Source organism: Diabrotica undecimpunctata, chromosome 10 (genome assembly GCF_040954645.1).
Source record: "Diabrotica undecimpunctata isolate CICGRU chromosome 10, icDiaUnde3, whole genome shotgun sequence".
In the NCBI taxonomy this organism is placed as follows: domain Eukaryota; kingdom Metazoa; phylum Arthropoda; class Insecta; order Coleoptera; family Chrysomelidae; genus Diabrotica; species Diabrotica undecimpunctata.
In genome coordinates, this window is record NC_092812.1 from 14828726 (window position 1) to 14851422 (window position 22697).

A 22697-nucleotide genomic window follows, 5' to 3' on the forward strand; every position below is an offset into this window, starting at 1 on the left:
TTCAAAAAAAATATTTGACAATCGAGTTATTGCACAACATTTTTGAGGCATCACATTGATGCCTCGCTGTCCGAGAACTATAAATTTGTTTGTCTGGACACCGTGGCATTTACGTGATGCCTCAAACTTGTTCATTCTTGTATGAAGCGACGGAAGTATTTGACGTTATATTCTGAGTCATTCTTTGTTCGGTGCTCTTTGCGTACGGTTATTGTATGAGTGTACTATAAAATATTAGATTACACGAATTTTTTCGATGGATTCCTACGAAAAAGAACAGAAAAGACTTGTAAGTTTATACGAAGAGCTTATGTCAGATGAAGACGTAGGAGTGGAAGACCCTTAACAAATTCTGGATCATCAGATGATTATATACTCAGTGACACAGAAACCTCGGATTCTTCCGAAGAAATTCCTAGGAAACTGAGAAAATTACATGGCATCAGTGAAGTACCGGACGAACGCAATCTTGCAGTATAACAATCTAGCGGTATACCAAAAATAGCGTTACGGGCCGTTGAAAATGAGGTAAGTTTTACTAAACTTTCATTCTGGAAAGTCATACCAAATTTCTGTTTAGAATGACCTGATACAACAGACAATAGAAACTGTAATTTCTGCATTTGCTGTTGTCGCAGAAGAAGATGAAGGGGAGAGTTCAGATTTATTATGGAGCGAAGTTGACACTTCCAAGTTGAAAAATTTTCCGCAGACTATTCAGAATGCTGGGGTAAGACTGGAATAATACAACAATTTTATAGAAACTCCTTATTTCTTTTACAAACTATTTGTGAATGATGACTTGATCAATTATATAGTTGATCAAACGAATTTATACGCAGATCAACAGATAAATGGCCGACCTGTTGTAGCCAAATCTAAATGTAAACTTTGGATACCAACTACAAGAAAAGAAATGGAAATATTCTTTGGGGTAACTATATGGATGGAATTGCTAAAAGCACCACGATTACGCGACTATTCGAGCAGAAATTACTTATTAGTTACCAATATAAGACACAAAATGTCTAGAAATCGTTTTGAGCCATTACTTTCAAATATTCACTTCAACAATAATGAAACAACGCCACAACCAAACTCACCGGATCACATCGGCTTCACAAAATATCTCCGTTGGTTCAAAAACTTATTTCAGCAAATTGTTACTCCAGGAGAAAATGTTTGAATGCTTGAAATTCAAGCAATATATCAAAAATAAAACACAAATTTGATATCAAATTATATAAGCTTCGCTTAGAAAACGGTTACACTTATGACCTTAAAATTTACTGTGGAAAAGATAGTCAGGGTGGTCAAAATGCCTCTTTATCTGTTGTTCTATCACTTATGGAAGGGTTGTTAGATAGTGGTCGTACTCTCTTCACAGATAATTATTATACCAGCGTCATCCTTGCTCATACATTCCTCAGCCGTACAACTCACCTTGTAGGCACTGTTCGGTCAAACAGAAAAATGAATTGTCCCGAGGATGTCAAGAAAAAACTAAAAAAAAAAAAATGAAAAAATTGCGTTACAAAGTAATTCCGGAGTTGTAATGTTAAAATGGTGTGACAAAAGGGATGTCTTGATGATTAGTACAAAGTATGGGGATGAAATGTTAAAACGTCTACACAAAGGTAAAGAAATTGAAAAGCCCAAAATGATTGTTGATTACAATGATTCAAAATCCTTTATTGATCTCTCAGATCAGAAAAAAGCGTATTCACATTGCTTGAGACGAGGGAATAAATGGTACAGGAAATTAGTAACAGAATTATTGTTTGGTAGTGCCTTGGTGAATGCTCATATTGTATATACACAGGTTACACAAACTGAATTGACTATAACAGAGTTCAAAACAGAAGTCGCTATAGAACTGCTGGGTGAAATGTCCGCTATTAAAACTAATATCAACGAAAACACCGATGTCAGTCATGAGCTTGTAGAAGGAAGAAAAAACAGATGTGTGGTTTGCTACGTCAGAATGAAGAATGAATTGGGGCGGAAGGAAGCTCAAAACAAGTGTTCTCGTTTCTTAATTTTTGTGCAACCAATGCAAAAAACATTATTGTATTTCTTGTATTTTCTCAACACATATTGCTGTTTTAAAATAATAATGTGTTATATTATTATAATTATTTTTGCACATTCTGAATACAATCTTTTATTTTTTTAAGTTTTATAATTTCTATATCTTTCGTAAAAACCGTCTCACATCCGATCAGGAAATATTATTTTGCTCCTTGGACCACCCTGTCCAACTTACAATGTAATTTATATAGCTGTGGGAGCACAGTTGATGCCACGGTGTCCCGAATACAAAACTGTAGTGTAGCATTAGTGTCATGCCTCACTGTCCCAAGATTACTATTTAGTGAGGCATCATATTGATGCCACCCGGGGCTGAACGTGTTAAAGAACAATAAATTGAGTTTAATTTAACTATAAACCTCAGTCAAAGATAATTGCAATATAGGAACTATTTGTATTCTTCTTCTTGTGGTGCCTATCCGTTTCGGATGTTGGCGACTATCATGGCAATCTGTATTTTGCAAAATGCGGCTCTAAAAAGATTTGTGGTTGTTGTGTTGAACCACTTAAATAGATTTTTCATTTAGGATATCCTTCGCCTTACTGGTCCTCGTTTTCCTTCTACTTTAATTGCAGCAACCCATATATTTTGCTGTTCCTCATGATGTGACCGAGGTATTCGATTTTGACTGGTTTCATTGTGGTTTTTTCTTTTTGTATTATTAATAAAACGTCCTGATTAGTAACGTGGTCGGTATAGGATATCTTCAGGATTCGACGATAAAGCCACATTTCGAAAGCCTAAATTTTCTTGCAGGTAGCGTCTTTGAGAGTCCACGACTCAACTCCGTACAACAGTATAGGAAAAATATAACATAATCCATAGTAACCTGATTTTTATTGGTACTTTTTAATCATGACGTTTAAATATCTTAGCAATTTTTTGAAATTGCGATCTTGCTTTCTCGATCTTACATTTGATTTCTAGGGAATGGTCTCAATTTTCATTGACGTTCGTACCAAGGTAGGTGTATGTTTCGTAAATGCATACTCTTTCGATTGGTTGATCATTCACACTGATTCTTCCAAATTACTAGATATCATCATACATTTTGTTTTCTGAACGTTTAGTGAAAGTCCATATCTCTAACCTACTTCTGTGATTCTATTCATTAACTTCTGGAGAGTTCATAACTGTCAGCGAATACCAGCGTGCCGTCTGCGTATTTGATGTTATTTTGATATATTCTCCGTTAATTAGAATTCCGGCTTCAACATCCTGTACTGCTTCTTGAAAGATTTCCTCAGAGGATATGTTGAACAGCAGGGGTGATGGTATACATCCCTGTCGGACCCCACGTTTGATTTTGATATCATCGGATTTTCCTGCCTCTGTACGGGTAGACGACGTTTGATTCCAGTAAAGGTTGCTACAGATTCGATCTGAGCGGCTTGTGTACATAATTATCCACGCTGTCAATAGGGCAGCGGTAAATATTCGGTGCCGTTAATGATATAAAAAACATAATCACACCACTGTCCACCTCTTCGGATTCAGTCGGTACACGCTACATGCGGCTATTCCTATGCGGCTTTTACAGTAATAATTCTTAGATCACAGGTGTTTATTCCATTATTTGGTAATATCTTCATCAGCTTGTCATGCTTTACTGTATCGAACGCTTTATAGTAATCAATAAAGCATGGATAAATATCGCAATGCACCTCTCTACATGGTTGAAATAGCACTTGTATATTAAAGAGAGACTCTCTCGTACCCACTGCATTCTGAAAACCAAACTATGTACGGCTGATTTTTTCTTCGCACAGTCCATATAATCCTTTGCTGTATGATTTTTAGAAATAACTTTAAATGTTGCTTCTTAAGCTGATGGTCCGGAAATGATTGCAGGATACGGATTTTGTTTTCTTTGGTACAGCAATAAACGTCGATTCAGCAATGTTCTTGGTAATACTCCGCTGAAATATTTGCATTAAATACTTTGATATTGAGTGCCGTCTGTGTTAAATAGCTTTATGAGTTCAGCGTATGCATTGTCAGGTTCAGGAGCTTTGCCGTCTTTTAGTTGTGATATTGCCTTTTCCATTTCAACTGATGTGATTGGTAAGTGGTCATTACATATGTAGCATGGAGTTTGTTCGGATCTATTATAATCAAAGAGTTCTTGTATGTATTTGTTCTATATACATATTTCTTGATTTTTATCTTTGATTCATTTTTCATTTTTTATGTTGAACCTAAAGTTTATTTCATTCGTTCTTGGAGTAGATACTGTGAGATCAACGATGATGATTACCAGTAATATTTTGGGCCATATATTTTATGAGTTAGGTGTATTCTATGGAGGAAAAAGGGATGTTATTCTGTTATCTTCACTTTTCATGCCACGATTGGAGTAATTGGGTGCATTATTTATTATTCATAAACAACAATGCTTTCAGTGACAACTATTTTTCGTCCAAATGTGCTCTAAATTGAGGCAAAAACTGTTTTGAAACCAATCACAAAAAATAGTTTGAAGCATCCAAACCCTCTTTTGATCGTAATATTTGGCAAGTTCAAATTCAAAACAGAGGAGTAAATCTTTGAATAAACGGGGTGGTCAATCTCTAAAAGGGGTAATCTCTGATCCATAACAGTAAAAAAAGTCACTTTATAATAAACTCTCCACAAAAAAGCATAAGCTTGTGTATATCGCGACCTACTGATTGGGCCTGCTCATCTGTAGAAGTATAAGTTCTGTCGGCCCACCGTCGCTACAGACCAACTATTATTGTTCGACTAATATACCACTCCTTGGTCTTGGAAATGGCCAGATAATTATTGTGAATTTAATGTCTGGTTACCATGGCTACTATATTATCGTGAAAGCTTTTGTTAAATAATTTTTGCTTATATAAAATTAAGCCTGAAGAAGTGGCAGAATTGATTTCTTGCAACAGGAGACGTAGTTCTAACTAACATAGTAGAAAAATAGTGTCTAACGTCATAGGATATTGTAACATAACGATTAAGAAATTTGCATAGCACTAATGTTTAGAACAGTCAACAGTTTGCAAGGCTACCGAAGTAAAAAGTATCATCTCGCAATGGTTGAAAACTGTTGAGGCACTATCAGAAGCACATATGATACACATTATGCACGGTGATGTTTTGACGATTCAACACTTTACTAATTAAGAGGTATTATGACATTGTTTATTAGAAGCTTGCATGGAAAAGTTCAGACGCTTTAGTAGACTATGTTGTACCATATATATCCTTCGTTGCTAGGAGCTCAGATTTCAATCCCATAGGATTACATATTCGGAAGAGTAGGTAGGAACATTCGCCGAAAGATTCAGCAACTGGAATTTCTATAACTATGACAGACACATAGTCTTCTTTAGGCGGGTGAGATCAGTAAATTTGTTCCTGTTGCGGTTTTCAGAAGGATTTTTATTTATATAGTTTCTTTTAAATATTCCAGAGGCGTGATTTCTTTACATTCATTTCGTTTCTGTTTTATTTTTTTTCATTATCATTTTGTTGTTTATCCGACAAGTACGATTTTATGCTATATTCTTGGTCGTCTTAACTCTGGTTAATGTTATTTATTTTCCATTATAACATTCCATTCATTGATCTTATTATAAAATTCCTGTGTTTTTTAAATTGAGTTCAAATAAATTTTTGTTACAGGTTATCCTCCATCAGTAAGACCAGTGTATCCTCCTTATTCCGGTGGTGATTCGTCTGCTCCTCCACAAAGTCCCAACAATGCACAGGGTCCACCATCGTCTGCGGCACAGGATCCTTACCGATACAATACGACTCAAGGTTCAGGATACAACCCACGACCTGCGTATGGACAGGCTCCTAGTAATTCAGGACCACCCACTTCTCAGTCAGCCGGACCTGGAAATTATGCTCCACATCCAGATTACTATCGCCAAGAACAAGTACAAGTAAGTATTTTTCTAATGAACGGTAAACATATATTAAGTTAAAATAGAAGAAATAGAAGAGTTGCTTTGGAGTTACGCACTTTACTACTAGCAAACTCATTAGATTTGGAGATCACCTTGATCAGTCTATGTTTATTTGCAATGAGTCTACATAGGCGTAAAACTTTGAAATCTGGCTGTCTAATCTGGTCTGCAATGTCCTTGATATTATTTGTAGCTCAGGACAGTTAAATATTATAACGTACTTCATACGACTTTCTCTTTAATGGTACTCTTGGAAGACATTTTCAAATGTATCTAGGCTACTGGACTAAATTGTTTGTGACTACAGAAGATGAGCCGGGGACTTTCAGTGCTTTAAGTTCATTTGCCATTGATTCGATTTTCTGACTGAAAATTATTCTTTACTTTTAGACAATGAATTTTTTTTAGTAGTTCTTTCTTATCTTGAATAATTTCTGTATTAAGCAATTTTAAATATGGCGTGCACTTCATTAGCCTTAATAATTGTATCTTTTGATGACTTGCAAGCATCATGCAGCTTTGAAATATTACAAACATTACATAAAAGTGACAAAAGATTAATATTTAAGGTTCGCTGAGGATATTTCTTAAGAAATTCTAGTTTCATCTTGCATCAAATAATATTATTACTACATTATTATAGTTTATTTATTTATTATACATTCCAGTCACGAAGTTTGTTGACAAATTTAAATTTATTAAAATTATGACTATATTTGTTAGGGGCAAAAATTAATTGAAAATACCTTTGTAGCAGGGAACAGCCAGTGGAACTGGATACACAGGAGGAACTAATTCAAACAAGAATATGCCACCTCCTGGTCCCCAACCACCAAGAAGACATCCTGATTTTGCCAAAGATCAGCCCTACTCATATGGTCAACCTCGCACTCCTATGTACAGTAAGTATTTAGTTAAGATATGATACGCCTACAATATATGTGGAATTTTCTTATCATTATTTTATCGCATTAAAAATAACTATTGAAACAATATTCTCTGTTGAAAAATTCGATTCTCTCATTCTGATTATTGAAAGGTATCTGAAGATATTTTAATTTAACAGAAGAAAACAGTATTGATATACATAATATGGGGGTTTTACATTACTTGTAAAACCGTTCATAAAGTTTTTATGGGTAGTATTTACAGAGCAAAAAAGGTTTACAAAACTAGATCAACCAAACCAACCGTGATAAAGTTACTCCAACGATATATATACACATATGAAGCGACAAGAAGTTAGACTTCTCTTCGATCGCGAATTAGGTTAACTGCGAATCCAAGCTTACTGGAAGCTATTGGACGATATTAGGAATAATCTATTTATTCCGACAATACATCTACCCTGCATCTACTCACAAGGCTTCCTGACGAGAGGTGAAATCTCTAAACACGTGTAGGAGAAGGATGGAGCTCGAATTGAAAAGAAATGTAATTGTCTTGTTTCATATGTATAATCTCGGTAATAACTTTGATGACCTTATTACTTATTCATAGAAAGCAAGAAGGTATTGCACTTGGGGGAGTGTCGACAGAAGTGAAAACTTCTTATATTGCGTTATTTGTTTTGTAGTAAATCTATTTTCCTCCATAGTGCCCTATGATATCTCGTATCTAACTATACATTCATTAATAACGAAGATGCCCTGTAGTGTCTTTTTGGTAGTCGCCTTCTTATTTATATCTTAATATAATCGTTATTCCCTCCCCTTTCATTTTCTTTATCACATGTTATGATTCGCTCAGTTGTTTATTTTCTACCTAGCCAGAGGCCTTCTTTAATTCTGTAAATCAAAATTGGTCTTATAGTAAATCTATTATCATCCATAGTGCCCTATGATATCTCGTATGTAACTCTAAATTCATTAATAACGAAGATGCTGTGTAGTACCCTTTTGGTAGTCGCCTTGTTTGTTATTTCTATCTTAATATCTTCGTTATCCCCTCTCCTTTCATTTTCTATATCACATGTTATGATTCGATCAGTTGTTTACTTTCTACCTAGCCAGAGGCCTTCTTTAATTCTGTAAATCAAAATTGGTCTTATAGTAAATCTATTATCATCCATAGTGCCCTATGATATCTCGTATGTAACTCTAAATTCATTAATAACGAAGATGCTGTGTAGTACCCTTTTGGTAGTCGACTTGTTTGTTATTTATATCTTAATATAATCGTTATCCCCCACCCGTTCATTTTTTATATCACATGTTATGATTCGATCAGTTGTTTATTTTCTACCTAGCCAGAGGCCTTCTTTAATTTTGTAAATCATAATTTGTCTTATAGTAAATTATTATCATCCATAGTGCCCTATGATATCTCGTATGTAAATCTACATTCATTAATAACGAAGATGCTGTGTAGTACCCTTTTAGTAGTCGCCTTGTTTGTTTTTTCTATCTGAATATAATCGTTATCCCCTCCCCTTTCATTTTATATGTCGCATGTTATAATTCGATCCTGAGGCCAGCCAGAGGCCTTCAAGTCAAATCAAAATTTGTCTTACAGTAAATCTATTTTTATCCATAGTGCTCATGATATCTCGTATGTAACTCATACGTTCATTAATTATCTAGATACTGTGTAGTGCCCTTTTGGTAGTCGCCTTGTTTCTTTTTTCTATCTTATTATAGTCGATATATCCTCCCCTTTCATTTGCTATGTCGCATGTTAGGATTTGATCAGTTGTTTATTTTGTACTCAGCCAGAGGCCTTCTTCAAGTTAATAAATCAAAATTTGTCTTATAGTAAATTTTCATCCATAGTGACATCTGATATCTCGTATGTAACTATATGTTCATTAATAACGAAGATGCTGTGTAGTGCCCTTTTGGTAGTCGCGTTGTTTGTTTTTTCCATCTTAATATAATCTTTATCTCATCCCCATTCATAATGCATCACACGCTCCAATAACAACGGAGACATGATGGAATGCCCTGCCGCCATGTGTTTTTCCATCATTGTACTGTACTTCATTTCCATGAAGTATAGATAGCGTCTCTCTTACCAACGAGACCTCATATTCAATGTTTTTTCTCCATCCAAAAAGCGCACTTACAAAAAATGGAAGCAGTGGATAAAAGACGATTCGAATGCCCAGTCTGACGCCTGAAAAAGCATAAGAGTGTCTAAATGTTTCTTCTTTCTATAGAAGTTTTCACTTCAAAAATGTGGGACGTGTGAAAATCAAATTCAAACCTGAGATTCCAACATCTCATATCAGACATTTATTGATAGTAATTAAAGTCATGGTTGTAAGTTAGTGAGACAGGCATTTAACTTTAGGGCTAAAGTTAAAAGGGCTACATTTTAGTTAAATAGTTTTTCAATATATATATATATATATATATATATATATATATATATATATATATATATATATATATATATATATATATATATATATAATTTCCACATATCTTCTAGGCGTAGTGTAGCACAAGGTGTAAGAATGCAAGAAATTTTATATGATTTCATTTTAGGCGGTTGGCCCAACAATACCCAATACAGACCTCCACAGTATGGTGGATCTCCAACTACTGGCCCGCAAGTCACCCCTCAACAATGGAGTCAGAGTGGAAGACCTGCAGGTCCTTGGCCTGCTAACCAAAATTTCCAGCAGCCCCAACCAGGACCCCAACAACCTCCATGGCAGGGTATGGCACAACCAACAGGACAAAATGCAAATGTGAGGCCGCCAGTCCATAGGCCTGGGAAACCTTTTTCAAACATCATGACATCGGCCGGTGGAAAAGGAAATCAAGCGCCACCTTCAACCAGCAATACTTACAGTCATAGTCAGATGCCTAAACGAGAGATTATTTTTCCGCCAGACAGTGTAGAGGCTACTGTTCCACTGATTTATCGTAGAAGACGAATATGTAAAAATGACGTAAATCAAGTTGATGCTTGGCGCATTATAATGTGCCTAAGATCTGGACTTCTTTCTGAAACTACTTACGCTATTGATATGCTTAACATTCTTTTATTTGATGACTTGACTATAGGATATTTCGGATTATATCAATGGCCTGGTTTACTTGATCTGTTGATGGAACATTTTAAACGTAGTCTTTCGGATATGTTTGATGGGCCATTTCCACGTGAAGAACAGTCTGTAGAAGAAGAAATTGATCTTGGTGGTGTTTCAAAGCCCATAGATCCTAATTTGAAGACACCCATATTAACTGAAACTCCTAACTATTCCTTTTTATCTCGCAAAGGGCATCCAGTGAAATTGGTGGATAGGGATGAAGATATATTCGTTCAAGATCACGTGAAAGATTGGGATACAAAGGGAGATCCAAATCGTGCTAATATTTTAGCTGAAATTCCAACTGATCCATGGTATACCAGTGCAGATCATATTTTACCTACTTTCCAAGCAGAGTTTGGACGTATTCCATTCCATATGAGTTTGGATCATACTGTAGTAGTAGTAAAATCTGAGGAGGATAAAGGGGAACCTTTAGAAAGGAAAATCAAAACCCCTCCACCTGATGAAACGCCTCCTGATGAAGCTCCACCACCTGCTAAAGCTTGTGAAAAGAGGCGAAGGACAAAGACATTAAGTGATGTGATATCTCGAATTAAGAAAGATTCTGAAGCAAGCGATATGCTCACGTTAGAAACAACAGACAAAATAAAGACTGAGGTAGTGAGTGAGGAAGCGAACTGTGAGGAAAGTCCAAGTATAGATCTGAATATTAGTGTAAATGGCGAGTGCGGTGATACGAAGGAACCAGCTGTGCGGGATCCATCAAGTACCTTAAAACGTAGGCGAATTTCTGACTATGAAGATGAAGCTTACACTAGAGATGAAGCTAGTTTAGTGCTCCTTACCGAGAGTCAAGACAATATTGGCAAACGGTGTCTCTGTCTCTCAAATATTCTTAGGAGTCTTACATTTATTCCTGGTAACGAACTAGAGTTTGCCAGAAGCGGCCAATTCTTAGCACTTATTGGTAAATTACTTCTACTACATCATGAACATCCGCCGAGAACGCAGAAAACGAGAAACTACGATAGAGAGGTAAGCATATTAATGTATAACAACTTAAAAGATTATTTCCAATAACTAAAGAAACACACATTAAAAATTTATATTCTCTAAGAATTAAATTGTGTAACAACTAGTTAGTTTACAACAATGCATTATTTTCCATTGGGTAGAGACAGAAAGGGGACGGTTTTTGATTCATCTATTTCTTTCAATTTAACTCTTAACTTAAAATGAAGATAAAATACAAAGTTTAAGCTGGGAGTTATATATGTTATCGAGTTTATCGAAATACTATGGACATTTTTATGGAAACCCACAAATAAGACAAAAATATTTAAGACGCGAAACCTACAATGCTAATTTAAAAGTTTTTAAAAGCGAAAGTACTTTGTAGTGTCTTTCATTTTCCTAAACGCATAAATAAAGAGTTCATCATTATTTATAACCGGTATCTGATCATTAACGGTCTAAGTTGGCGGGATCATGACATCCGAGTGAGGACAAATTGTTTGATCAAGATATGAGAGTTCTTACTCGATTCTCAATTAAGTCTTAATCAAGTCTTAATTGAATGTGGAAAAGAATGAATGAATGAAGAAAAAAAAGAATATGAAAAAGCCATTTGGGAACCATAAATAAATACCTAAAGTGGGAAAGGAAAGTATTTTCGGTAATAAAATGTAGTGGCTGCGAAAGAAAATCGATGACAAGAGGAAACATTTCGTCTTCAACGTTAAAAGAAGGTAATAAATATAATGCGAAAGAAATAAATAAATGTTAAACTTTTTTTCATTTATTAGAAAGGTCTGGTACACCGTGACCTTTAGACCAACTGTTGTGTTTCGTCTCATTAACTTAAGGAATTCAAATAGTAATGATTGACTATCACACAGAATCAGTGTGTTTCGACTGGAACAGGCGAAACCAATGAGGCATTTAAAAAAAAATTAAATCTGAATAAAATGAGTACCTTGAGTAATAGACCAATCAAGTAAGTAACGAATAAGCCTTTTTTCGGCACAACTGTGTAGACGGATTTTACAGTTCAAATGTGTTGTATGAAATAATACACAAAAAGACTCTCATCTAGGGATTCATAAATTTTTTAGTGGAACTATTTTTAAATGAACAATTAAAATGTCAAACTCATTATTTTGTAGTAGACCAGTAATCATCTTTAGAAGGAAAATAATGATATCTACTTATCAGAAGAAATCCCAGAAACTGGCGAGCTTCTTTCTCAGAAACAGTAAAGTTCTGAATATTTTTATTCATTCCTCTGTTCGGTATTGTGACGAATAAATTGGTTTATTTCAGGTGTAAAAAATAATGAAAACATTTTCAAAGACTTCTCCAACTGTTCATCGCCTACTTTTGGTGGTGTGGAAGCTTGAGCTTGAATTCCAACCTGCTCACTCTTTTTCCATTTACGTTGAGCCGATATATTTTCTTCCTTATATTCGTCTGAGTATTCATAATCATGGATTTTTACTTCACCGGGTACTTCGTCTGGTACATCAGGAATATCGAACACCTGATCGTCAATAGTATCCTCGTTGTTCTCAGTACGCGCTGAATCAGAAGGAAAAATAACAATATCCACTGATTTTGCAGATAGAAATCTGTGCCTTCGTATAGATGTCGGTAATTACTTAAAAATATTTTGAATCCAAAGAGTTATTAATTTCTCCACTGAAATGTAATTAAAACTCGAAATTATTATAAATACCATGTGTTTTCTTCTAACAAGCTTGTGGCGAGTAATCCAAGTCGTTACAATTGTGCACGGGCATTATGTAGGGAACTTTGAATAATAGTGTTTCGCTGTTGAAAACTTTCCCATTTTGGGAACAGTGAATACCGAACGTAACATATTTGGAAACAAGTTACCTAAAGGTGTTTTTTGTTAACGTGTCTTTTATATGACTTATTTACTGTAGTTCAATTCCAAAACATACCACAGTTCGGTACATATCGACTTCCAGCAACAGCCATAGCACAAAAGAGCAAGTGACATGAATTTGGACGTTATTTTAGGCGATTTTTAGATGAATCCCGTTAAGTAAAAAAACATCTCAGCTAACAGAAAGTAAGAATGGGACATACAAAAATATTTATTACAATATTTTTAAATATTTTAATACTTTCTGGATCCAACATAATTTTTTATTGTGTTCCCAAAATGGGAACGTTGGCGTTTAAAAGGTTAAATGTACCTAAACTTGAGGGTCTTAACATATTTGAATTGTGTGCAAAAGATGGGCCAGACCGGTTGAATAGTTTTTGCTAAATTTAATTTGTTTATAAGATTTTTTGAAAAATGACCTAGTTTCTAAACCGGTCCAGGTAATTTGACTGAATGGATCTCAATAATGCAGGACTTATTTTCGGATCTCAATAATGCAGGACTTATTTTCTTCGTTAATAGTATAATGACCTGTGGAAATTTTTTAAAAAAATTACATTTATGTGCAGAAAATGATTTAATAATAAATACCACTTTTTAAGCTTATAAACACTTACAATACCCCCGTAGCATTTAATTTAAATTAAATGGCAAAAAACACAACTTTTAGAAAAAAAAAGAGGTCATACGACCCTTATGAGCCAAGATAGACCCTTTTTTAATCACTGTTGCGTTAACCCTTTAACGCGCGTTTTTTTTTGGATTTTGTCTATTATGATCGATTTGATGACTTATTGATACATTTGGAAACACTTAAAAATTATTTAAAAAAATTATTCTGGATTTAGTTATGCACAAAGCACATCGCCGTTTTGTTCCTGGTGTTGGCATATGCTTACCTACATCATATTTTCGAGTTAGGTTTAGTACAGATAATTTACGCCCGTCGATTTGATTTATTTTATCTTTACCATAATTTGGCAAAGGACCTTTGCCAAATTATGGTAAATAATTCGGTTTTGATTTATGGCCAATTGTTTGCAATTGCTTTACTCCTAAATAATTGCACATTTCATTTTCACCCATGGCTGTGGATGTTTTATCCATTTTGCATATTGAATCATCTTGGTATATGTCACTTGTCTAGTTCGGTGTGTCCACTAATACAGTTGTTAGCATCTGATCTAGGTGGTTTCGGGTGGAAGTCAATAACTGCAAATCATATGCAACAGATTGCTAAGCTTCCTCCCTACAGTATTATTATTTTTGATTCTAAGACCAGTAAGTGGAATTCAATAGCTGAGATCGCGATCGGGTGCATCACTAGACCGAACCAACAACTCCTCTTGGAATAGGTCCTGGTTGATTGATATATGTTCGGTTTTCATTTGGTGTCTACCTGCTACTAGAAGGTAAATTTTATTCTTCCATTCTGTCACTATGTTCTAAAAAGCTACTTTGGTGTCATGGACTTGATATAGGTACTCTTAATTTGTTTACAAGGACTGAATCAAAGGCTTCCTTGTAATCAACATAAGTGGTAAAAATATTTCTTTTTTACTTCTAATTAGAGATGAAATGAGTTGATTATAAGTTATTATTTGTAGGCAATGGAACCTTTAACACATCATTTCTGTTGAGACTATTGTTAAGCTCACAGTGTTCATAGATATGCTGGACTATACAGGATATCACCAATTTATACTAAGTTGAAAGGCAATTAATTGTGCGGTGCTTGGCTGTATCTTGGGTATTATTTTCATCTATCGGTATTAAATATGTTCTTCCTTGAGTAAGGAATGGTGGTATTTCGTGCGAATTAGATAGCATGATTAACTGATTGTTCAGCACTCATGAACATTCCACATTAAAGCCAGAAGTTGTCTGGCTTAGATGAAATTTCGTCTGAATCCGACGATTTGCAGTTGTGAAAGTCTTTGATCATATTATGAAGATGACCCCGTAGTGAGAGGTTCATACAGATTACTGTATCCTTGACAAGTGTGCCCCGTTTCTTCGATCTGCGCAGCATTTCTCTTAGTAGTTGGTATTAAAAATTGATTTTCCCAAAATTCAGGAATTTCTTCCTGGTTTGGATATGATTTATTAGCAATTTATACAATAGAATTGAGTTTTATAGCATTTTAGGTTATTACTGCAGATCTTTAATGTGACCTGAATAAACGGATCACAGTTTATGTCCGAGTTTTTGCTTTAATATATCCATATAATTATGTTGTGTTTTTTTTTTGAATGATGTAGTACTGTAATGTATCGATGTCCTCAGCATTATCTCTTAAGGTCATTTGCTTACTTTTCTTACTCTTACTTACTTTTCACACTCCTGGCATATATTCCGTCATTTGTCCAATATCGCTACGCAATAATTCCACTTTTCTTACCAATCGTTTTTTTAGTGGAGTCCTCCCAGACTCTCCGATACTAAACCACATTGCCGGATCTTAACGCCAATGACAATAACAAATTGCTATCGTACGAGCTTCTACTAGATTATTGGGTAGGACTTGAATGTTCATAATCCAAATCCAGATTCATAATTATCCAGATTTAAGCCATACGGCTCACACTCCCCTAATGGCAAATTTGACTGTCCCAGATACCTACGGTATCAAAAGGATTAGGTGACCTGGTGCGTTGGAGTATCTCTCAAAAATTTTCCTATGCTTCTGGATGTTTAAAGCAGTATCGATTTCTGCTTGGACATATAAAAATGTTCACTAAGACCCAGCGGTTTTATGTTCTCTGTGAGGTTCTTTAGAATGACTCTAGTAGTGAGAGAATAATAGGTACTGTCGGGGTCCTTTCTATTCTCCATTGTCTCATTTGTATTTCCAGATTTCTGTACTTGGCGTACATCAATAAGTGTTGTTCTTGTAGTTAATGTAGTAATGAAATTTGGTCTATTATTATATTTTCAGTTTCGATATTGTTTTCACCAGAGGTGATGTTTAGGCTTCCAATCGGACATTATATGCTTTTAAAAGGTCACTGTATTGCCATTGACTAAATCCTTAATGTATCCATAAGCCATTCATGTGGCACTGAATTAAACACTTTCTTATAGTCGATGAACGCAGTGAGGTTCCTTTTTTTTGGTATATCCCTGGTTAAAAATGACAGCCGATGGTAAGTTGTTCTTTTCAGCCAATGGAACCCTTATCGCATCCTTTCTGTTGAGTCTCTATCATATTGTTTAGAGCACAGTGTTAGTAGATACGCTGGGCTACACAGGCTGTGGCCAATTTAGACAAAGTTGGAAGACAAATAACTGGGCAATACTTGAGTGCATCCTGGCTGTTATTTTGGTGTTACATTTGGTATTAAATAAGTTGTTCCCTGGCTTAAGAATGATAGTATTTTATGCGGATTAGTTAGCCACTGAATTTCCTGCAAATCATAATTAATGCTGACAAGCACTCACGAACACCCCAGAACTTCTATAACTAGAAGTTTTGAACTCAGTCTGGTCCAGGGGATTTCCAAGTATGAAGCTCTTTGATAATATTTGAGACTTCTTTAGTAGCAAAGAGTTCATAGGAAGTAGTAGTGTAGTGTTGACAGTTGTGCGTCTTATCTGCTTCCTTCTTGGATTGGGTAAGACTTATTGATACTTTCTACAGTAGAATTTAGTTTCCAATAGAACGGCTTCTCAGCACGTTCAAAAAGTGCAATGTCGCATTTTTGGTTGTTACTAACTTTGTATCTCCTTAGTCATCCTAAATAAACGGAGATGTTTGTTTTAATGTATCCAGACACTGTTTTTTGGATCATATTTTGAGTGTCTTGCAGTGCTCAGCATTATTATTCCCAGACTTAGCCATATGGCTCTCACTCCCTCAGAGGGGAAAATATTTACTCATCCACTCGTACTCCAGGTAGCTCGAAGATCATCGCTGTTATAATATTCGTATTCATCGACCTCAAAAACCCCCCGAGCAATGACTTTCGACTGATTTCGACTAACAATAACATAAAACTCCAGGAGATGAGGTCCACCCTGGGCACCCAGCTAGCTCGAGGACCATCGCCGTTATCATATTTGTATTCAGCGACATCGAAAACCTACGACTTATGACTGTCGACAGATTTAGAATGAAACTAACATACTACATGATACGAGGTCCAGCCTGGACACCAGGTAGCTCGAGGACCATCGTCGCGTCGTTATCATATTCGTGTTCAGCGTCTTTGGAAACTCTCAGTAACAAAATTAAACACATTCTTGTCGATATTTTCTTAGTTACAAATTTTTCATTTTCAATGCACTTTGGAAATGCATTTTTCTTATGCGCAAAATGCAGTTTTCATTTTACACCATGAATTTTGTTCACAAACTTTCCTGGCACATTCCACAACCTAGTTTCAAACATTGAAAGTTAAAATTTAGAAATTCATCTCTGTTTAAAATGAGAAGATTATTGATCCTTTTTTTAAATTCTAAATTTGGTGGCTTCATTGGAACCTGGTGTAATACATCATTAAGGCATGCTTATTCCTGGTTTCATATTGCTGTACATTCTCGTGTCATTGATGACAATCTATATTTTGTTGTACATAAACAGTACTCTCTGGAATAAACAGTAGAGTTAATGCACTCTTCTTTGAATGCGAAAGACATATTTGGCTCCAGCACTGTTGTGACCCCATTCCAAAATTGCATAGCTGATGTGTGAATGACATAGTGCAAAATAGGCCTGTTTTAGAGTGGATTGAGATACACATTCAGAAAGTCTTCCCATAAGAAAAACTGCAGATCCTAATTTAACATTAAAGGACCTTGTATGAGCTTTCCAACACAGTTCTTCATCCAAGTAAAACCCCAAAATTTTTATTGTTTGTCTGCATCCCCAGAAGGAAGCTGCCTTGTTGAAAAAATTAAAGTTTGGGTTTTATTGAGGTTAGAATCAACTTATTTGCTGCAAACCGTTGTTCTGCAACTTGTGCTCGTTGTAATGCCTCTATGACTTCATTGACATCATTGCAATGCTAGTACCCCCAAACCCATATCTCTTCAATTTTCTGAGAAGCAGTTCATTTAAAACACAATCAAATGCTTTACACAGGTCGCAGAATGTAGTACAAATAACAACTCTGCTCAAAAGCCTCTTGAATCTTCATCATTAGGTCCATGATGACCTTTGTTGTATTTAGACCCCTTCAAAAACCATACTATTTGTTAACAAATTTTTGGATTCAAAATACTTCATTTCTACAATCATTCCTGCCATACATTTCTCAAATAACTTTGATAGTATAAGAAGGAGGGGTATTAGAGGAAAATACTTCCCTGGACAGAGTGACATCAAAATCTGAGGGATTGAAGAAGAAGGGTTGAATCTGAGTCCGCAAGTTACAAGAAACATTAGTGAAGAGATCATTTAGTTCGTTAGGTGAAGTCTTTGTTTCTAACTTACTCTTAAACTTGTTTCGGTGCTCATTGATAAATCAGTAGGATTCTTGTCCGCTGGGAAGATGTATGATGCTCCGAGTTTGATTTTTAATGTTTTTGATAAAATTTTGACTAGTTTTTGCTTAGATTGTATCTAGTTTTTTTAAATTATAGAGCAGTAAATTAGTAATTTTGTTTCAGGAGGATGCCGACTTTGCTGATTCCTGTAGTAGTTTACAAGGAGAAGGCGAATGGTGGTGGGACTTCCTCATACAGATTAGAGAAAATATTCTTGTATCAATATCAAATATAGCTGGCCAAATCGATGTATCATTATTCGAAGAAGAAGTGGCCAGACCTCTATTAGATGGACTTCTGCATTGGGCTATATGTCCTTCAGCTTCTGGTCAAGATCCTTTTGCTTCTGTAGCTTCTACTTCATTGCTTTCTCCACAGAGACTAGCTTTAGAAGCCCTTTGCAAGTTATGTGTAACAAATAGTAATGTAGATCTGGTGATTGCAACACCTCCATTTTCAAGGCTAGAAAGACTTTGTGCTGTACTCACTAAACATCTATGTAAGTCTGAAGATCAAGTTCTGAGGGAGTTCTCTATAAATTTGTTGCATTATTTGGCCGCAGCAGATAGCAAAATGGCTCGAGTCGTCGCCAAACAAACACCGTGCGTCTCGCTCCTAGTTGCTTTTATTGAGCAAGCTGAACAAAGCGCCATGAATGTCGCCAATGCACATGGGATCAGTGCTCTTAGAGAAAATCCTGATTCTATGGGAACAAGTTTGGATATGTTAAGAAGAGCTGCCGCCACTTTAGTATTTTTAGCTAGGCATCCAGATAACCATACTCTCATGGTGCAACAAGAACCGAGATTGCTTGCCCTTGTAATGAGCCAGATACTAGACCAACAAGTAGCTTTATTGCTCGCCAAAGTGCTCTACCAAATATCCCACAGCTAATCCTCCACTCTACCTCTGTAGATACTGAGATGAACTGTTGTCTATGCGGCCTTGATGGTGTACAGAATAGACATACCTAATTACCCGAACTACCCACCCGTGTATAGTGTGATTTTTTCTGAAGAACTTTACTACAAAGTGACAGTGTGCGTGCGAATACGAGTACGAGTGTTTATGAAACGACGAGACTTTTGACACCAAGACTAAAGCTCGAGAGATTCCAGAACTCTAATAATGATGATAGCGAAACAGTTCACATAGTGTAACCCTTTAATTGTACCATTTTGTAAATTAAGTTTGTAATAAGGGCATATGTCGTTCTGGAAAATGTTAGTACCATTTTGTAAATTAAATAAGTATGTAATTTATGACATATGTCTTTCTGGAAAAATGTTAAACATACATCCATGTTACTTATCGTTATTTATTATTTGATATAAACAAACAAATAAAGAAGAAAACAGTAGATTCCAACTGCTCTGGAATGGCCTGAATATCTGGTGCAAGCGAAGGCAGTGCAGGTGGTGTCATCTCCATTCTGTTTTCCTGCACATACATACGCAATTCTCTTCATTCATGTTTGGTATTACTGTGCGAATGCTTTATACATACATGTCTGATACTGATTAATTAAATAAATGTACAAATGAAGTACCGAAAATGGTGTTTTTATACAAGTTTTAATTTTCTATGTATATTTAGAATATTTTATACATCCCATTTTAGCTGTTACATTGATTTCTGTTAAAGAACAAGTAAAGACTGTAATCGTAAAATAACAGTCTTGATCTAGAACTCAAATGTAGTTTAAAATATGTGGTGATATTTTTCTGGCTGTAGGTATAATTCATCTTATGTATGATTGATTGCATATTGTAAATTTAAGTAAATGCTAAATACTTTACCACCTTTTTTAATTAATTCAACACTATATTCCCAGAACAAATTCACTTTATGAGTTCTAGCTGATAATTAGGAGAAACTGCCGAAACTGTACGAACAGTACTTGATTAACATTTTTTCAACTTGCATAACAGTCCTACTTTTGTCTAATTAGGAAAAAAATTAGGGCGATCTTAGTCTCGGAAGCTCGATGCTTTTTGTATAACACCAACATGTTATCGGGTTTTTCTGATGCCTAAGATTCATCTGGCATAGGAAAGATGTGTTTTGATAGAATATTGTCTTCCAGGGAATGGTCATAATAAAATATTTTCTATAATAAAACATTGTAAAAGCTATACAATTGTTGACAGCATCAGAACATATAACAACCGTCTAGCGAATTAAATAAAAATAAATATGTTATTTAAAGGACAAAAAGTGAAAATTTTCCAGTATTTATTTAGTGTGATAGGTAGTTTTTTTTATTATTGAAAGGTCATTCAACATGGCACTTTGTAGTTGTCAAAATAGGAATTCAATTTAGCCTATTTCATATCAAAAGAAACGCCTATAAATAATCAATGGTCAGTTTACTTACTTACTTTCCGTGTCCGGAACACCAACAGCTTTAAATTTTATGTTTCCAATGGTTGGCCACATAGATGGCCCTGTCATTTGCTAAGAATAGGTCTTCTTCTGTGCAGGTCTCTCTCATCTCTGTGCATGCTAGTAGATGGTGACTATTCTGAACCGGGCCGCAGTCGCAGGTATCGTCCTTCGGTATTCCCATTTTTTCAGGTTACTAGCACAACGTGAAACGCCAGTTTTTAGTCTGTTTAGCGCTTTCCATGTGGAATACGGCAAATTGTGTCCAGCGGTCATTTCCTCTGAGGGAGCAAAATGTGTTGTAGCTGACGCTTGCCATAGGTGTATTCGACGTGTCTTCGGCTCTTCGGGAAGGGATCGTGATTTTTTCAGAAAGCTTTTCCGAGATCTTAATCTACTTGGCTGAACTTGGTGGTCATACAAGGGGTGTCTTCGATCCGTCTCCTGCTTCTTTCGTTCTATCTCTGACGTGACCTGTCTTCTGATAGCAAGTGGAGCGATTCCAACTATAAGGTAGACCTCTTCGATAGGTGTCGGTTTCAGGCAACAAGATATTATACGAACCGTTTCATTTAACGCAACATCGACGTTTTTAGCGTGATCCCACACTGGTGCTCTAAACTCAGCTGCAGAAAAGCATAATGCTAGGGCAGAAGTACGGAGAGTGTGTGGTTGTGCTCCCCATTTTGTGTTTGTTAGTTTGCGGATATTATTTCTGGCGCTTACTTTTTTCTTGGTATCTTGACAGTGATATCAATAAGACAGAGTTCTATCCAGACCACGCCATTCCACCTCCAGTGTGCTTCGGGCATGCTTGTTTCTAAGGTGAAAAGCACACACCTGGGTTTTTGTAGGATTGGGTTTCAGATGGTTTTCGTCATAGTATAGTGCTAAGTCTTCTAGGGCATATGTCAGTTTTACTGACTTTCATTGAAGGTACTTCACTGAGCTGCCACAGCTGTATTATCCGCGTAAATAAACTGTTTTGTTTGTTGGTTTTTGGGTTGGTCGTTGGTGTAAATGTTGTATAGCAATGGCGCGAGTACACTTCCCTGTGGGAGTCCATTTTTTTGATCCCTCCACCGACTGTTCTTGGACTGGAGCGTTACGTAGAAGCATCTATTCTGGAGAAGACATTTCATTAACCTTGCTAGTCGGAAATCCTTTGAAATTTCGTAGAGTTTTACCGGTAGCCGTTGATGGTTATCTGTGTCATAGGCGGCAGTCAGGTCTATGAACGCTACTCCTGTTGTTTCTTTCCGTTCAAACCCATCTTCGATATGTTGGGTGAGATTAAGAGTTTGACTGCAGCAGCATTTTCCGGGTCTAAACCCTGCTTGTTCAGGGATAATTTTAGTGTCCACATATTCAGCGATCCGGTTTAGTATCATTCTTTCGAACGGCTTGAAAAGGTGACACAACAGAGGGACAGGTCTAAAACTCTTTGTATCCACCGGATCCTTTCCTGGTTTTAAGAGGGCTGCACTCTAGCCTTTCTCCAGATTTTGGGGATTTGGAATGTACGGACGCAACAGTTCATCATTTTTACGAGCCACTCTAGGGTTTTTGGTCCAAAGTGCTTTATTTGTTCTGTTCGTATATCATCTACGCCAGCCGCTTTATTATCTTTCATTTGGTGAATCGCACCTCTCATCTCCTCCAGACAAAAGGAGGTACCTAGAACATCCTCTTCTTCGTCGATATACTCTCACTTTTTTCTTCCTTGATGTCGTCTTACCATTTGTCAGGAGACGATGGGCTATCTGATCGGGTTTGACTTTTGTCGGATTCGGCAGGATTGTTGCCAAGATTCCGAATTAATTTCCAAGCGCGTTTGCTGTTTTGTTTCATATCTAGACTCGTGACCAGCTTGCACCACCTGTCCG

At 36.0% G+C, this 22697-nt stretch overlaps 1 protein-coding gene across 8 annotated transcripts in view; it reads left to right on the plus strand.

Moving 5' to 3' along the window:
* The window catches only part of LOC140452382 (trithorax group protein osa-like), a 283394-nt gene extending 263170 nt beyond the window's left edge, over positions 1-20224 (plus strand). For 7 of the 8 annotated variants that reach the window (XM_072546590.1, XM_072546596.1, XM_072546593.1 and 4 more), the window contains 4 exons: positions 5735-6000; positions 6779-6926; positions 9513-11062; positions 18550-20224. In XM_072546590.1, the coding sequence (XP_072402691.1) occupies positions 5735-6000; positions 6779-6926; positions 9513-11062; positions 18550-19320 (2735 nt within the window). In that variant the 3' untranslated portion in view covers positions 19321-20224. The remainder of the gene's footprint in view (positions 1-5734; positions 6001-6778; positions 6927-9512; positions 11063-18549) is intronic. The other variant, XM_072546591.1, reaches the window with a different exon arrangement.
* The last annotated feature ends 2473 nt before the right edge of the window (positions 20225-22697 follow it).